Below are 17,791 nucleotides of genomic sequence, written 5' to 3' on the forward strand. Positions count from 1 at the left end.
TAGACAGAGCCCAGGTCACGAAAGGCCTTGTCTATCATTCTAAAGACTGTGAGTTCAACCTGTGAGCAGCAGGAAGCCATCAGGGGGGTGGAGTTGCATTCTGGAAACAATCCATTGGCTGTTGGGTGAAAAAAATGGCTTAGATGTGGTAAGACTGGAGACAGGGACAGTAGTCAGGAGATAGCAGCAAACAATATTTCAGGTGTGAAATATTAGTGGCCTGACCCCGGGCAGTAGCAATGGGGATGGATGGCAGTAGACAGAAGGGGTGGTTTTAAGCTACTTATAGAGTGGTTGGGATTGGTTGACCAGTTAGACAGGATAAGCGTGTTGTGAAAAAGGGCTAGAATTTGTGTCATGCTTTGTTTCTGTGCAAGTCTACTCTGTGTTGTCTGCTTTAATTGTTTTCTAGAGCAAGGCAGGGCATAAAACTATTATTCAGTCTGTCAGTACTTCCTATTTGCTGGCTGTGCACTAGACACAGAGGAGTCAATGTGAACGAAGCCTAGCCCGTGCCTGGAGGAGCTCACAGACTCAAGATCGGTTCCTCACCCAGCCACGCAGAGGCAGAGGCGTTGGCTGGAGGTGGTGAGGGGGCGGGGCAGGAAGTGGGGGGAGGCTCGGAGCTTCTCCTACACAAGTGCTGCCCAACTTCAGTTACTCCAGCTCCACCTTCGCAAAGGTCACCAAATTCATATCCTACTTATACTGTTACATACTTAATATCTTTATTCAAACGAACTCACTTTTTAGCCTTATGTACCTACTTTAGCTTCTTCCTAAGCAAAATATCTGTAGATCATATTTGGATAGGTTAGTAATATTTTCTCTAATACACATTAAAATAAAATAAAGCAAAAAAATTTTTAAATAAAAAAAATTCTTTTTTTTGGCCGCACCATGAGGCATGTGGGATCTTTGTTCCCTGACCAGGGATTGAACCTGTGTTTCCTGCACTGGAAGTGCAGAGTCTTAACCACTGGACAGCCAGGAAGTCCCAATAAAATTTTTTTAAATGTCCAAGCGCCATGAGAAAATGTTTCATAATCACACTTTGAGAAACACTGTCCTATAGGGAAGAGCTAGAAAGTCCAAAATAGAGTTCCTTTTCAGATCTGCTCCCTAGGTGGCCAGGTGACCTCCCTTCATCATTCTTTTTTTTTTTTTTGCAATATGCAGGCCTCTCACTGTTGTGGCCTCTCCTGTTGCCGAGCACAGGCTCCGGACGCACAGGCTCAGCGGCCATGGCTCACGGGCCCAGCCGCTCCGCGGCATGTGGGATCTTCCCGGACCGGGGCACGAACCCGTGTCCCCTGCATCAGCAGGCGAACTCTCAACCACTGCGCCACCAGGGAAGCCCCGTTCATCATTCTTATACTCAAATTCATTTAGCAAAGATGACGTCCCTGACCTCCGCTCTTGCTCAAGTTCTTTTCTTTCCAGCTACCTAAGGTTTCAGACACTCAACAGCACACTTGTTAAGGGCTTCTTGTAAAGCCAGCTCTATAAGCCCAAGGAGGGCACTCAGTGGCTCCTTCCTTGTTGACTTGTTAAATGCTATTGGGCAGTGTTGGGTCGGGGCAGTGGCTGAGGTTATGTGAACTGCTGACTTACCTGGCCTGGCCTGTTGGAAGCATCATTCAGGTCACAGGTGCACCCATGTCTGGGCTCAGGCACAGAGGAATAAATACCCTCGGTGGGAAATGCCAAAAGACACTGGCATATATGGCATTCTCTCAGGGAGCCTCAGCGTTTTCTCAGAATTCTCCAAGGGATCCCCAGTTGCTGAATAGGCACCCTTTTCTCTCAGGAGCAGACAGTAAAGCTTAGCAAGATTACTCCCTGTTTCTCTATTAAGAGTCTCCCCAGCTGAGAGGCAGCTTTATTGACAATTCAGTCTGTGCCACCTCCAGTCACTTTCTGATCCTGGATTCAGGATTCTAACAATTTATCGTCAAGGTCACTGATTATAAGCACCAGATATTGACCCTAGAGAAAAAGGGATTTTATTGGAGCAACACTGGAGAGTTTGCAGAACTGAGGAGATGGACAATCTGACCTCAGGCTGGGCAGGAACCTGGGCAGCTGGGTAGCTGGACCCACAGCAGGTCCCTTGGGGGGCTGCTGACACGTGACCCTGTCCCAGAGTCTGACTGGCCGAGCTTGGATCCTGGCCCCATCCCTTGTTGGGGAGGGCAGTATGGTTGGCAGCCTGGCCAGGACTATGTGGAAAGGGAATGGTGAAGTGGGGTGCTGTTATCATAAAGACAGAAATGGGTTGAGAAAACCACAGATGCCCATTGCTGAGTTGCACAAGGAATAACAGAATAAGAAATTAGGAAGGTAACTTGGGGTTCATTTACTCAACCCAACAAGTTAGGGATTAGGAAATCAAGACTCAGAGAGGTGAAATAACTTTTCCATGGCAAAGCCAGACCCCGAATCCAGGCAGGTTTCCTGACTCTCAGAGCACGGCTTCTTCCACTTCACACCCTACTGTGGACAAAGGAAGAAAATACGCAACAGTTAAGTCTCTGGGATCTTCTCATCACCCCCAGCAGGTGTGTTTCAGTTTGCTTATTCTTGGAGCATCTTTACTTTAACATTTTAGTGCTCCATAAAAGAGGGTGGGACAAATGCCCTGCAACATGCATGGAAGCCAACACCATCTGGTTGACCCCAGGCAAGGAAAGGACCAGTAGGGTCACATGAGACCACTACTGCCTAGGAAGGGGATATTGAAGAGGACAGCTGGCTCAGGTTGACTTCCTTCTCTCTCACCAACCCCAGGATACACATCTCCCCCCAGTTTCAGAAGACACCCCAAGGAAGATGAGCAGAAGGGGACTGAGAGTCTGTGCCTCTTCCGAAAGCAAGGCACTGCCAGGTGCCCGCGTCTTGGAATGTGTTGGCTTCATTGCTCTGACAGCATGAAAGATGTTTGGTTTTGTTCCCAGTGTTGCTATCATTTATCATCCTCTTATAAAAGCTGGCACCCTCTGCCTGTTCCCCCTTCCATCCCTCTCTCTCCGCACCCCCATCTCCACTCCAACCTCCTCATTCTGCCACTGAGGGGAGCCCTCTCACATTTACCCCAGAGGAAATTTTCTCACATTTGTTCCCAGAAGTGTCCCAAGAGACACCCCAATTGAATTCAACTCATAAATATGTACTGAGCAATTCCTCTGGGCAGAGTAATGTGCTTGGGGCTTTGGGTGGTAAAACATAAGACAAATCCCTGACTTCAAGGACCTTGCGTTCAAGCAAGGAAATAACATGATGTCCCAGGCAGCAGAACACAGACCTGTGCAGAGGGTGAGGGAGAAGAACCACATGTTTAGAAAGTCGGGGAAAGGCGGTACTGACTGCCTTTCAAAGAGCAGAGGCCATTGGGTGGAAGATGGCAGAAGAGAGAAGGCATGCGTGAAGAGTGAATCAGGAGGGAAGCAATGAAGACATCAATATCTTCAGAACAGAACAGCTAAGAACACAAAAAAAGAGATGAAAGTCACAGCTGGAAGAGGAGCTATCAAGTTTGAGCTAGTTTGAAGGTGAAAGAGGAGGAGCCAGTGGAATGGGCAAGGTTGAAAGTACAAGACAGAGGAAATAATTGATGAAGCAAAGGCCCCAGAGGGGCTGGGGGGAGGGCTGGTTATGGAGGGAAGTCAGAACAAATTTCAAGAACAAAGGAAAGGAAGAAATTGGTGTGTGACCATGGGAGGAAACTTGGTGATGAAAGGAAGTGTGTTGCCTCCATCTTCTTAGTGAATCAGGAGGTGGGATCACCTGCTAAAGGATGAGATTGGCTTGGGATCTTAAGAATACTGGAAGTCAGAATATCCACTGAAGATAAAAATAAAAATATAAATATAAAATAAAAATTCTGGACAATGAAAGAGTTGGCTAACATTAAGCCCCACTGCTGAGATTCAGTCTCACCCCAGGGCCTTTGCACATGCTGTTTTCACTATTTAGAACATACTTCCTACTCACTCTGCACAGTTAACATTGTCTCATCTTTCAGAGCTTGGCTTTAATGTCATCTCTTCAGAGTGACCCTCCCCAATAATCCCACCTAAAGTAGCTTTCCTCCCCATCCCATAATTCTCCATCTCAGCTTCCTTATTCCTTTCTATCCTTCACACTTACTATTACTTTATTAGCTGCTGCTGCTTCTTTTTAAAAAAATCTGTCTAACCCAAGTAGCATGGAAGCCCCAGCGAAGCAGAGACCACAATTGTCTTTTTTACTACTGGATCCTGTGTCTACCCATGTGTCAGACCCATAGCATGAACTCAACAAACAGTTGTTGAGTAGAGGAATGAATATTGAAGACAGTGTGTTTGGAGTGGAGCTCACAGCAAAGCTGAGTGGTTTTCCCCAGGGTTGAGGACCACAGGCAGAGGCTAAGATGGGGTTGGGAATGCAGGACATTTATGGGTGGGGGGAAGTGGGGGGGAACCTGTGAAAGATAAAGGGAAGGAAGTAAAGTTGTTGCATGTGGCCTGGAAGGCAGAACCGGGATGGGCTGGGATGCGTAGAAGTAACAAGTAGGCAGAGGTGGGCTCAACCCATGACTTAGTGATTAGATATGTGCAGAAATGGAATGGATCGTCCAGGCTGTAGGGTTGCCAGATTTAACAAGTAAAAATACAGGACACCGAGTCACATTTGAATTTCAGGTAAACGACAAAAATCTCATACAATATTTTGGGCATGATTATACTAGAAAATTATTCCTTATTTATCTGAAATTCAAATTTAACTGAGCATCTAGGATTTTACCTGGTAATCCTACCAGGCTAAGTTTTTGTCACTGAAGTTATACAAGCTGAGTCTGGAACACCATGATGAAGACCAGGTATGGTGATTGGCTGAGGTATCAGATGGTGGGCTTGAGTTTAAGAGCCCCACCCCACCCCTAACCAGGTCTTCGATTTCCCCAGTTTTCCCGGGGCAGAGTGTTCAGGCAAGGGGCATCCTCCCTGCTCACCCATAAGGATTTAATTCACTGTCCCTGAGCCTGTCAGCTCCTTGTTTAGAGCTCTGTCCTTCTATCACCTGCAGCAGCATCCCACGCCCCGCATCCCCATCCAAGAGCAGCTAGCCTTGGGTGGGGGGTGGGTGGTGTGCGCAGGTGGTGAAGTTCATCCCTACTGCTGGGGATCCACCGACACCCTGACCCCATGCCCAGGGCTGGGCTCCCTCCCCCCACCCCCTTATCCAGCCCCTCTCCTGGGTGGCGAGCTGTCACCCACCCTTGTGCTGCTCCCGCAGGCTGCCGTCACCACACGCACTCGATTAGGGGATCCGAGTGACTTACAGGGGCTCCTCTTCCCCAGGGTCTGTATTTGCATAGGGTGATGGATGCTAAGATGTCATCTAAACACATCTGCACTTTGCATTTTAAACAAAGCAATTTCCAGAGGAAGCTGGGGGAGCTTTGTCTCCTTCCAGGCACGTTGCCTCTGAGTCAAATTCTCTCTCTCTCTTTTTCTGTTGGCCAGCTTTTCACATCTGTCTCAGGTCCCTCTCCTCTACTGGCCTCCTGCTCACTCCCCACACCCACCCCACCCTCATGGTAGTGATCCCAGTGCGGAGCAGGGGCTTACATGTGCTGTAGGATGAAGAGGACGCAGGACCTGGCCAGGACCAGGCAGGGATCGCCCATCCCCTCCTCTGTGCTGGACACCTGTACCCCCTCCCCATGTCCACTCTGCAGGAGACCTGTGGCTAAGAAAGTGACCTTAGGCAGAACCAACCACCTACCAGACATGGTTTGAGGGACACAAAATACCTGCCCCCCCAGGCATCCCTGTCTACCTCCACCTCCCAGGGTACCCTACGATCCTCCGTGTTTTGTTTGGGGACAGAGGGTCCCTTCTATCTAAGCTCTGACCTCTGATAGCGTATAACGGAGGCTTTCCCTCTTAATGAGTCTATGCCTTCCATCCAGGGACCTTTAGGATGACGACAGAAATGTCATCACACTATTGGCCCAAGAGGCAAGGCTGACATTTTTCAAAGACAAGTGGGAAAGAATAAGGTATAGAGTTCCTGGAATGTTGTCCCCAGTAGTGTGGTCTGAAGGCCAGCGGCATCACCCCAGCTACCTACAAGGGGCATGACTTTGGGTAAAGTCACTTAACTGGCACAGCAAGACCCCCTCCAGAGGCTCCTTTGCGATCGTGCACATGAGCTACGTGGCACAGAAGAAGGCTCCCTATCCAGCTGGAAATATTGGTGAGCTGACCTGGATGGGCAGCAAGCTGGCCCTGGCAGGGGTGGGAGCAGACACCTGTGCCTTGGGGTGGCTCCTGTGAGGCCACGTGGCCCCCTGCTGTGGGAGGAGATCTGAGAAAGGAACGGACACTTGCTGAGTGCCCACTATGTGCCTGGCCCTTAAATAATTAGTCTGAAATATGGTGTGGTGGTTAAGAGAAGATACTTTAATTGAATTCATACAGATCTGGATTCAAATGTGAGCTCTGTGACCTTATGCAAGTTGGTTAACCCTTCTGAGCTTTAGTCACCCATCACATGAAGACAGCAGCATTCGTGTCAAACACTCATCATGAAGAACGAATGGGATAACACGTGTAAAGTGTCTGGGATGTAGCTGGGGTCCCACGAATATGTAACTTGTTAGCATCTTTACAGGGTATGGAAAGCTCCATTGTGCAGATGGAAAGGGAGGTGCCTGGCCTTGGCCACACTGCCAGTGAGGGCAGAGCAGGGACTTCTGAGCCTAGGCCAGTCTGAACCCAAAACATGTGCTCATGACCATAGCCAGTCCGTGGAGGACAGAAAGCTTGACCCACTATCTCTAGGTGGGAGAGACGGATCTGACTATGTCCCTTCCCTGTTTAAAACTCTGCCAGGCTTTCCCATTTGTTCTGGGATAGAGAGCAATGTCCTCAACAAGGCTGACCAATCCCTATGCAGTCTGGCCCCTCTGATTTCCAGCCTTCTCTCCTCTTCCACCCCTTTGCCACCGACCAACCAATCAGATGGTCTTCTTCCAGTTTCTTTTTTTTTTTTTGCGGTACGCGGGCCTCTCACTGTTGTGGCCTCTCCCGTTGCGGAGCACAGGCTCTGGACGTTTAGGCTCAGTGGCCATGGCTCACGGGCCTAGCTGCTCCGTGGCATGTGGGATCCTCCCGGACCAGGGCACGAACCCATGTCCCCTGCATCGGCAGGCGGACTCTCAACCACTGCGCCACCAGGGAAGCCCATTCTTCCAGTTTCTTGAGCAAGCCTGGAGCACATCATCCTCTGTGTGTGTCTCTCCTCTCTCTATTCTGGAAATTCTCTCCCCAAGGCTCACCTGGCTTCCTCCTCCCCTACAGGTCTCAGCCTCCACCTGCTCCCAAAGGATGGTTCCTTGCACAAACCCCACTCCCCCAAAGACCAGGTTGGTTGCCCTGTTACACATGCCCATATGTTGCTGAAAGTCTCCTGGATAAGATGTCCTCATAAACCGCTAGTTCGCCGTCTATCTTCTCTGCTAAATCAGGAGCCCTCACCATACCCCCAGATCTAGCCCCATGCCAGGTGATGAATGAATGAGTAAAGAGAGCAGGCCAAAGTGACTAGAGTTAGCAAGGAAAAAGAGGGCTTACTGAGAAGAGACAGCACATCCTGGATCGGAAAAGATTTGCCTTTCTGGGTGTTTCCCTAAAACAGCTGCCAGCCTTTGAGCCTGGAGGTGGGTTCCTGGTTGGGCACGTCCTGGTTCTGTGGGACCACAGTCTGCATGGCAGAGCCTCGGGGCAGGTAAGGGGCAGCTCTCTGGGATTCCAGGTACCATCTGTTCCTTTGGGGGCGAAGTGAATTTGCATCAGAGGCAAAATAAAATATATGAGGTGGTGAGGTTTTCAGTCTTCTTCCACTGCCCCCACCCCACGCCCTCTGCTCAAGAAGAGATTTTGCTTCCTGAATCAGCTTCTAACTCCTCTTTAGCTTGTGCAGAAAAGTGGAAAGAAGCTGGAGAGGTTGAGCTGATCTAGGTAGCCAAGAGCCGAATCAGGGATGGGACAGCTGAGAAGGGGCGCCCAGAAGACTGAGTTAGGGGGAGCTGGGACAGTATGGAGATGCACAAGAGAGATTTCCAGGAGCAGGTGCTGCCTGGGAGAGAGAGATGAAAAAAGAGGTTCCTGATGAAGCTTTGCTGTACATTGATCATTTAACATCCCACTGGTGGTGTTAAGGGTAAGACTACAGTCACTTTTAGTTATTTTGTGGTTGCTGGACTGTTGTTTCTTTGGAAGGGACCAGCTGGGCATTGAATGTGGTATTGGGGCTTTACCTGGAACATGTATTTAATGAGGGGCCTTGAGAATGGGGTCTAGTGCAGTCCGTGTGGCCCATGGGTTGCTCCGGAGTCTTCTCTCCTTTATGCCAGCCCCCGTCCCAGCCTTGCTCCAAGCTTGACTGTAGGGCTTGTCATGTGCGTGTGTGGGAGGAAGTGATGGGAGGCTCTGGTGGTCCTTCTTCTCTGCAGGGGAGGTGGGGAGACTCTTCAGTACCCAACTGAGAGCCACAGTGCCCTCGCTTTGACTTGAAACAGCTGCCAGTGGGATCTTTGCACAGATGGGCTAGGCATTTGGTCTGAGAATGGGGGGATGACTGCAGAAGTGAGACCAACTTCCTGGAAAAAGTAAGTTGGAAATAAAGGTCTCCTGTAGAAAAGAAGCCTTAGCATCTGACCATCAGACACGGGATTTGGAAAGGCTAAGCCCCAGGTTCCCTGCCCATCCCAGGCCAGCGAGGGACATGATCAGAAAAAACTCACAGATGGAGCTGAACATGTAGGGACAGTCATGGGAGGGCCACTTGAGGCCAAGAGGAGGAGGAGGAGGAGGTGGAGGCACCTTCATTCTCAGCACCTTAAACAGGGAGCACAGGGTTTGCCAGCAAGACTCTCCACTTTTTCCACACAGGAAGCCACAGGTGCGATCTTGCTTCCCCAAACCAAAAGTTTACATGTAAAAGGAAACCAGATCGGCCTGACTGCAGAGACTGCAGGACCGGACCCCTCTCTCCTCACACCGCTAGGTTGAGTCTAAGTAGGAATCGTTCACGTAGAGCGTGGGACGTCTGCCCCCGACAGATGTGTCGGGGTCAGAGCAAGACCAGGTGAGGCAGAGGTGGCATCTAGCGGTGGGCGGAGCTTGGTAAGGTGAGTTGACACCCCAAATTCTGTCCCCTGGAACCCAGGGTGGGGGGTTTCCTTGATAATGCCCTAATGTGTGTAAATCAGGGTTTTTCAACCTCAGCGCTGTTGACATTTGAGGTCAGATTATCCTTTGTTGCGGGGCCTGGCCTCCACCCACTAGATGCCAGTAGCGCCCCCGATGGGACAGCCAAAGATGTCTCCAGACGTTGCCAGTGTACCCCTGGGGACAAAGTCGTCCCCATTTGAGAACTTCTGGTCAAATCAAGTCAAGCAGCTGTTCATGCCTCAGTCCAGCACCCCGCACTGTTTGTGAGAATCAAGGGTGAGGTTAGAGTTTAGGCTAATTTCTCTCAACTGTCAAATAGGGATATAAAACGGTAGTTGCTAAGCCCCTTCTGTTCCCAAAATCTGTGTTTCTAAGATGAATTCTACTTTACTGCCTTAGAGAGCAACGGCTGCTGTTGGCTGGATGTGAGAAGGAATTCACAGCCGCTGAAGATGGTCAGCGCTAACATCTGCTCTCTAGGGATGCTCTCTCATTCCCTGTTCCCCATTTAGCAGGCCCCACACCTGCTGTCTTCTTGGTGTCTCTTCTGGACTTTCAATAGCTTCTCAAACGTAACACAGTTGAGTCCCCACCTCTGGCTCCCAGAGCTGCCTTCTCTGAGTCTTCCCACCTCAGTGGATGACAACCCTAGACTAGTTGTTGGGGCCAAAATCTTTGAAATCCCGTATGTCTCCTTTTCCCCCTCACATTCCACATCCAATCTATCAGCAGATCCTGGTGGTTTCGAAACTGATCCAGGACTCAAGCACTTCTTAACCCCTGCTCTTTCCTGACCCCGGTCTAACCCACTGTCACCTTACCTGTGGTCTCCTAATTGGTCTTCCTGCTTCCATCCTTGTCCTTCAATGGCCATCAGCCAAAGGCTCCCATTGAGACATGAGATCATAGGACTCCTTTATTCAAAATCTTCCACTTAAAGTGAAAGCCACACTTACTGTGGCCTCAAGCCCCCTTGTGATGTGCCTACTCCCTCTCGCGGTACCAATTCCACTTCAGCCATACTTGTTCCCTGGATGTTCACGGAACGCGCCAGGCATACTCCTACCTCAGGGACTTTGTATGGGCTGATCCCTCTACTTGGAGAATTTTTTCTCCAGACACTCACGTGACCCTGACTTTTTCAACTGGCTGTTCAATGAAACGTTCTCATTGAGGCTGCTCTGACCACCCCTTTAAAAAATTGTTTTTTTAATTAAGTTATTTATGTGGCTGCGCCGGGTCTTAGCTGTGGCATGTGGAATCTTTAGTTGCAGCATGCTGGATCTAGTTCCCTGACCAGAGATTGAACCCGGGCCCCCTGCATTGGGAGCATGGAGTCTTAACCACTAGACCACCAGGGAAGTCCCTCCTTTTAAAATTATATCCCAACCCCCCATTCTTGATTCCCCATATCCTGCTTTTTTCCCCTCATGGAACTTATCACATTCTAACAAACTATATAATCTGGTTATTTTTTGTGTTCATTGTCTCTTTCTCCCACTAGACTGTGTGCTCCATGAAGATAGAGACTGTGCTTGTTCTCTTTACTGATATAGTCTCTCTGCCCAACAGTGCCTGGCACAGGGCAGACCCTCAGTAAATATTTGTTGAATGAATGAATGACCCTCAGTTGTGTTTTTTCCCCTTTCTTTGAAGCTTCGATTCTTTTGCTAACATGAAGGGGGGAATATTTGGAGAATGAATGAAGAGAGACAAAGAAATGGATGAGGGTTAAGTCTTTGAAAAAATGAGCTATTAGCTAGTCTGATCACAATTATCTAGACAAATCGAAGACGTAGTACAGAAAATCCTAAAACAGATAGTCCAATAAAATTTCCTATTTTGATTGCATTATATGATGCTCTGGTTGACTCTTTCCTAATTATTTTTTCTTAAGGTAGTAGCATGAATACCAGCTGTGTGTTTGTGTACACACATGTACACATGCACCAGATGTAGGTGAATTGGGAATTTACCTAAAATAATCCACAGACCATGTACCTTCATTCCCACAGTTTATGTATTAAATGCACAAGACTTGCTAGGTATTGAGTTCAAAGACTGCCATGTGGATCTTCTCTTCCAAGAGCTTCAGTAAACTTACAAAGAGCCCACTGAAAGTTGACCAGACCTTGAGTTGTCTAGGTGTGTGGGTTCTGTGGGCATCATGATTGGTTGGTCACCTCCTAGACTTTCAACCTAACCCTTTTTGTGTAGCAGCTAGACTGATGTGTGGGACTGGTCCCACCCCCAGGTGGTCACAGTGGTCCATTAAGGGATAGGCACAAGAGCCATTGGGATTTAGAATGAAGCACTCAGATATTTTCCATGGTTGTAGGAAGAGATTTTTTTCTGTCTCCCCATGATGCTAAATAAAAATCTGGCAGCCTTCTTGCTACTATGAAAGAGGCTAGTTTGAGGACAAAGCATACAGACAGAAGAGGGCAGAACTGAGAGAATCACAAATGTACAGCCAGAGCCCTGATTTTGTGAACCTCTGGATCAAACCCTGCCTGAAGCCTGATCCACTTTTAGACTTCACATATGTCCAAGGCAACAAGCCCAGTAAGCCTTATAAGCTGTGGTGTCTTTAACTTGCAACAAAAAAGATCCTGATATAGTCCTCTCGATTTCTTTCAGGCCCTCCCTTCTGCCTCTCACAGGTCCTTAGTGTATCCTGGTACGACACGTGGGCTTTCTGCACTGCCTGCGTCATGTGCATGCATACAGATGCATTTCAAAATCCTAAGGCAATGAAATGTTTTTGGTTCACATATACCTGATACTCCATTTCTCTGACATTAATGAAAATAATAAAGGGCCTCACCATTAACACTAAAAGTCTGAAAAGTAGAAGTGGTTCTCAGACCTGTATCACACTGCTCAAGTTACGTTCCTGAGTTTTGCTGCTGAATACACATTTTAATGCTCACTTGAATCCCCAGAGGACTCTGAGGCTGAGCTGGTTCTCCTGATGGTCTCTTCTAGCATCAGCCTGAGACCTGAGGGCAGTGCTGTCCAGGGGACAGCCAGCCAGCAAAGATAATGTGTGAAGAAACTCTCCGATAGGCCGTTCCTTATTTATTAGATTCCAGATACATGGGACCCGGATGGGAGCATCCTAGGGTGTTTGGGAGAACACATACAGAGGTGGAAGTACGTACAGGTGGGTGATGCAATGAGGGACCGCCATTTTAAAAAATATATACATCTTAAGAAGCCATTCCAGCCATATTATCATTATTAGAAAATAAAACAATCTCCACATAGTGCTTTTCTTTGGTGCTCTTCCGTGGGCATGGGCCCCTCTGTCTTCTGGTCACAAGTTTGTCACTACCTCCCCTCGCCACAACCCCCCTCCACCTTCACCAACTGCACAGGCGGAGGGGAGAGTCTGGAGGGAAGGGAGGCCCCTGACACAGGGGTGGGTGCAGATTCTGGCTCCTCTAAGGCCCTGCCATGGCCTCCCACCCAACATCCTAGTCTGGTCTTCTTACTCAGTTCTTAAATTGTGCCCTGGGAAATCACTGAAGTTTCCTCTATGCCCAAACTGGGAGCCACTGTCAAGGTTCACGTGAGACAAAACCAGTCTAGAATCTTAAGAAAGGGTGGGGACATGGGGACCAAACAAAACCCAGCCAATACCACCTTCTCCATGGTTGGATTTTTTTCATTTTATTTCTTGGTTCATTTCAATGACCTGTATCATGAGAGTACAACTGAGAAGGGCTATTTCCTCTTTACAGGTTTTCCAGGAACAGCGGATTTGCAGGTAAACTTCAGTTTTGCTCTGTTTGGGGGGATGGGGTGTCCTAAACTCTCCTTGCTCCACCGTCTTCCACTAAGTCAGGGCCCCCCCTCTTCCCAGGGAGGTCCCAAAGCTGGCTAGACTTCCAACTAAGAAGTTGGCTCCTAAACTTTTTCTCTGAATGCCAATGGATCCATCAAGTACACACCAGGGCCTTTCCCACTGGACAGAGTTCTCATCATTACTGATACATTTCCTGTTGCCATTGACGTATTTTAAGCGTAAAAGCAGCAGCAGCAGCAGGATCCATCTCATTAGCACCAAGCCATCAGGACCACTGCCTCCTCTTTGCTTTAAAGGGGCTCTGATGCCGGGACACCTGCAGATGTATGTGATCCGGCGAGGCAACGCTGCCCTGTGTACAGAACACCCACCCACCGCAAACCAGTTGTTGCACTGTTAGCCAGAGATGCTTTTTCTAGAGAAGATGGACTGCAAAGGCCAGTTGTACACAAGCCCCTGCCGCAGCTCACAGCTTGGGTCCTCATGCTGGAGCAGTGACGCAACAGAGAACGGGGTGATGAGGTGCGACTCCTGCCCCACCTCCTCGAGCACACAGAACAGCGAGGGGGCTATGGGAGGCTCCCGGAGAGCAGACCCCAAGTTCTCGCACAGTGCCATCTCCCTAGTCCAGACTTCATGGCATGGCCCCCAGTGGCTAAGTTAGGCCTGGGTTTTACCCCTGGTCCCTTAGAGGCACCTGTGCATCTGTCCGCCCAGATGGGTGATTGCACAGAGAGCTAGGGCTGAAGCATCCCGGATCATTCCAATGCTCACTGACAAGTGACTGTGGCCATCCCCACAGGCAAAAGGGAGGGGGGGGCACACTTTGCTGGTCTGTGAAGTCTCTTGGAACCCCTGACATTTTCTATGTGAAGGTATCTGAGAGCAGCTGCTAGGATTTAGCCAACCCTCCTGCCTGGGGTGACCTCAGCACGTCCCAGCAAAGGCTCAGAAGGAGCGGTGTCTGGGGATGGAGAGGTGGAACCAGCAGTAGCTGCTTCCCTTGGAAAGCTGCGAGGCTGTGGCAGAGGGCGCCTGGCCTCCTGGTCCTAGCGACAGGTGGATGGCATCTGCCTGCCTCTCCAAGTGACGAGAGGTCGGGTTAGAATGTGTGTGGATTCCCCAGGGATGTGCCCTAGTGGGGATGCTCTTATGCCTGCTTTAGAAGGCAGCTGATTGGAAGAAGCTTCTCCATAATGCTCAAATCCCTTCATCCTCGGGAGATCCTCTGAGCGGCCCTCAGCCAACCCCGTGAGCACCGGATGGCATGTTCAAGGCTGACCCCGACCTACCACAAGTGGGTGAGAACAAACTTTCATAGCCACTCGCAGAAATGGGTGACCAACTGTCCCCATTTGGGCAGGACTGAGGGGTTCCCTGGGAAATGGACTTTCAGTGCCAGAACCGGTCCTGGGCGAACGGGGGTGGTTGTCACCTTACACAGCAGCCTGGAGGACTGATAGGAGGCCGGAGTGGTTGTCCTGCCAGAAAGCTGGTCTTCTAAGTGCACCCAGGGAGCTACGCTACACCTCCTTAGGCCAAGGATGGCAGGAGCAGCCCCTCTTGTGGCGCTGATTCACCCAGCCCTTGGAATGCAGGCGAGGGGGCTTTGGTATCCACTGCCCCTGGATACCAGGAAAGATCAGGCAGGCTGGTGACCTCCACCGAGCCTCTGTCTTCAGGGTTCCCCCGCCTGCTCATCTCTGCTTCTGGGCCTTTCTGTGCTCGGCAAAGATTGGTTTGGGCCTCTCCCTATCCTGACCCGGTCCTCCCAGGGCTGCCAGAATCAAGTGCCCAGGGTGCCCTCAGACGGGGTCAGGCCCCTGCATCTCCCTCACTTCCCAAGGCCTACCTGCTCTGGACCTGCCCCCGGGGAGTGGGAGAAGCCAGAAGAAGGGGGAGCGCTGGGGAGTGTTGCCTGGACCCTGCTCTTCTCTGAACCAGCACCATTCCCACCTACGGGCCCTGAAGTCTTGGCTGGCTGAACCCACTGTGGGAGTGAGCTCTGAGGTAGGGCAGGAAGTAGCAGCAGGACTCCTGGGGGAGAGAGGGGGAGGACAGGCCCTGGGGCCGCGGTGACAGGCAGGCGGGGGGGTGCACCGAGCGGTGGGGTCACCAGGGAAACGCATGAGTTCTGGCGGCTACTCTCCTGATGGTGAGCCGGGCCTGGGAGCTTAGAGGAAGGATGGAGGGAGGGAGCCGTCTGGACTGTGGAAGGCGTAGGGCCTCTTGAGGGGCCCCACAGAACCCCAGAGTAGGCAGCACCGCTGCAAGAAAGTAACTGCCCTCTGGGAGAGGGAAACCTCCAGAAGGTACCCCACTTGAGTATGCCAGAGTCCTGGGCGCTAAGCACTGCCCACCCAGGCCATGGACAGAGGACAGGGGGGTCGGGCATGGGGTTAGGAAATGTATTATGTTAGTGATTTGGCAGGGAGAGGGGGCACTTCCTCGGTGGTCTCCAGCCTCAGGGGAGTCAGCTCTGGCCCAGGCCTCAGCGTTGCCCGTGGCGGAGGAAAAACATACCAAAGAAAAAGCCAGTTACAGATGAGCCCCGCACCCTGCCCTCCCATCCCCGTTCCCTAGCCCACAGCACCCAGGGCTCTGCACACAGCCAGGAGGCCAGGAGCCCCTTCCTCTGGGACTGCTCACGGCCATGATACAGGACTTGAATGTTGAGGCTGGTGGCTGTGGAGGTCTCCCCGTCGGTTTGTCTGTCCTTGGGTGGGAGTCGGTCCGTGTGCCAGGCCATCAGACCTTGGCCTCCAGCATCTCCAGGAAGAGTTTGTGCATGGGCACCTTGCCTTGCAGTTTGATGCTGTAGAAGTGCTGCACGGCCTTGGCAGCTGTTTGCCGAAGCAGGGGCAGCGTCAGCAGCAACTTGCCCGTCCTCCGCGGCTCCTCATGGCGCTGGCTCAGCTCGTAGTCCTGCAGTGCCTCATGCAGCAGGTCCTGCAGCTTCTGGACCGCCTCCAGATCCTCGATGTACATGGAATCTGTGGACACAAGGCAGAGCATCAGCGGGCGCGGCCGGAGAGCACTGCCCTGGGCGTGGGGGCCATGCCGGGGTCCTTGATCTCTGCTTTGGAGCCTTCCAAATCCTCGCTTTACAGAGAGAGAAACCCAGGCTCAGAGAGGTTAAGTTGCCAGTCTGAAGTCACAGAGGCCAATGACAGAGCTGTGGTTCACAGCCAAGGAGAGATCTGGATCCATGGAGGACTTTTCTTGAGAACCCACCAAGAGGTGGCAGTGGAGACCCTGAAGGGCTGAAACACGAGCAGACCTGTCATCGTCCTGGAGGTGCCAGGTGGACTCTGGACCCAAACTGGTGGAATTGTAATCTTGCGTCCCTCACCTGCTAGCTCTGTGACTTTAGGCAAGTTATTTAATTTCTCTGTGCCTCATTGTCCTAATTTTTTTTTTTTTTTTTTTTTTTTTGCGGTACGCGGGCCTCTCACTGCTGAGGCCCCTCCCGTTGCGGAGCACAGGCTCCGGACGCGCAGGCTCAGCGGCCATGGCTCACGGGCCCAGCTGCTCCGCGGCATGTGGGATCTTCCCGGACCGGGGCACGAACCCGTGTCCCCTGCATCGGCAGGCGGACTCTCAACCACTGCGCCACCAGGGAAGCCCCTGTCCTAATTTTTGAAAAGAGATAATAGCCATACCTACACCTCAAGAGGTTAAGTGAGTTAATATGGATCAAGGGCTTAAGACAGTACTTGTCACAAAATAAGTGCCCAGCTAGTGGCATCATCATCACCATCATCACCACCACCACCAGCATCATCATCATTAACACCATCACCATCATCATCTTATCACCACCATCATCACCTTCATCATCATTGCCATCGCCACCATCATAACCGTCATGACCGTGATGATCATCATCATGATTATTATTATTTTTTTTTGCGGTACGCAGGCCTCTCACTGTTGTGGCCTCTCCCATTGCGGAGCACAGGTTCTGGACGCACAGGCTCAGCGGCCATGGCTCACGGGTCTAGCCGCTCCGCAGCATGTGGGATCTTCCCGGACCGGGGCACGAACCCGTGTCCCCTGCATTGGCAGGCGGACTCTCAGCCACTGCACCACCAGGGAAGCCCCATCATCATGATTATTATTGTTACTGCTTCCACTAGGCACCAGCTCAAGTCTTCAGTGCATTCACTAACCTTACAAAATAGCTGTCACAGTATACATACACAGATAAAGGGGCTGAGCTCTGTGTCTGGGTGCCCTGTGGTGGGGGATATGGGGGGACTAAGATAGCATGGCTGGACACATGGAGCACAGTGATGGAAGATGCTCTTGGGAGTTCTACAGAATCCTGGGGAGGGCTTTGGACTCAGGCCATGAACTTCAAATGAAATTTACCTAAATCCCAGAGGGGCAGGGAGGTGCCTGCTGACAGCTGGGTCTGAGCAGAAGCAAAGTAGAACCGACTTCATGGCCTTCGGGAAAATAACCAGCCCTCTTCTGAGGTGCCTTAAAGATATCGAGCCACCACCCTGAACTGCAGCCCCCAGGGCCTGCCAAAGGTGGAAGGGTAAGGGTGCATGTGAATCAAGGGAACTTGAAGCTCTGGGTGGGTTGTCAAGATGGGTGGGTTGTCAAGGAAGACTGGGCAAATTTCCTGAAGTCTTCAAAAAAAGCAGGGCAGGGCTTCCCTGGTGGCGCAGTGGTTGGGAGTCTGCCTGCCGATGCAGGGGACACGGGTTTGTGCCCCGGTCCTGGAGGGTCCCATCTGCCGTGGAGT

The 17,791-nt window shown here is 50.9% G+C and overlaps 1 protein-coding gene across 3 annotated transcripts in view; it reads right to left on the reverse strand.

The window, feature by feature from the left end:
* Window positions 1–15,783: 15,783 nt before the first annotated feature.
* Window positions 15,784–17,791, reverse strand: part of ESRRB (estrogen related receptor beta) — a 108,651-nt gene continuing 106,643 nt past the window's right edge. For all 3 annotated transcript variants that reach the window (XM_060097990.1, XM_060097992.1, XM_060097991.1), the window contains one exon: window positions 15,784–16,028. In XM_060097990.1, coding sequence (XP_059953973.1) covers window positions 15,784–16,028 — 245 coding nt within the window. The remainder of the gene's footprint in view (window positions 16,029–17,791) is intronic.

The sequence above is a fragment of the Mesoplodon densirostris genome, chromosome 4 (assembly GCF_025265405.1).
Source record: "Mesoplodon densirostris isolate mMesDen1 chromosome 4, mMesDen1 primary haplotype, whole genome shotgun sequence".
In the NCBI taxonomy this organism is placed as follows: domain Eukaryota; kingdom Metazoa; phylum Chordata; class Mammalia; order Artiodactyla; family Ziphiidae; genus Mesoplodon; species Mesoplodon densirostris.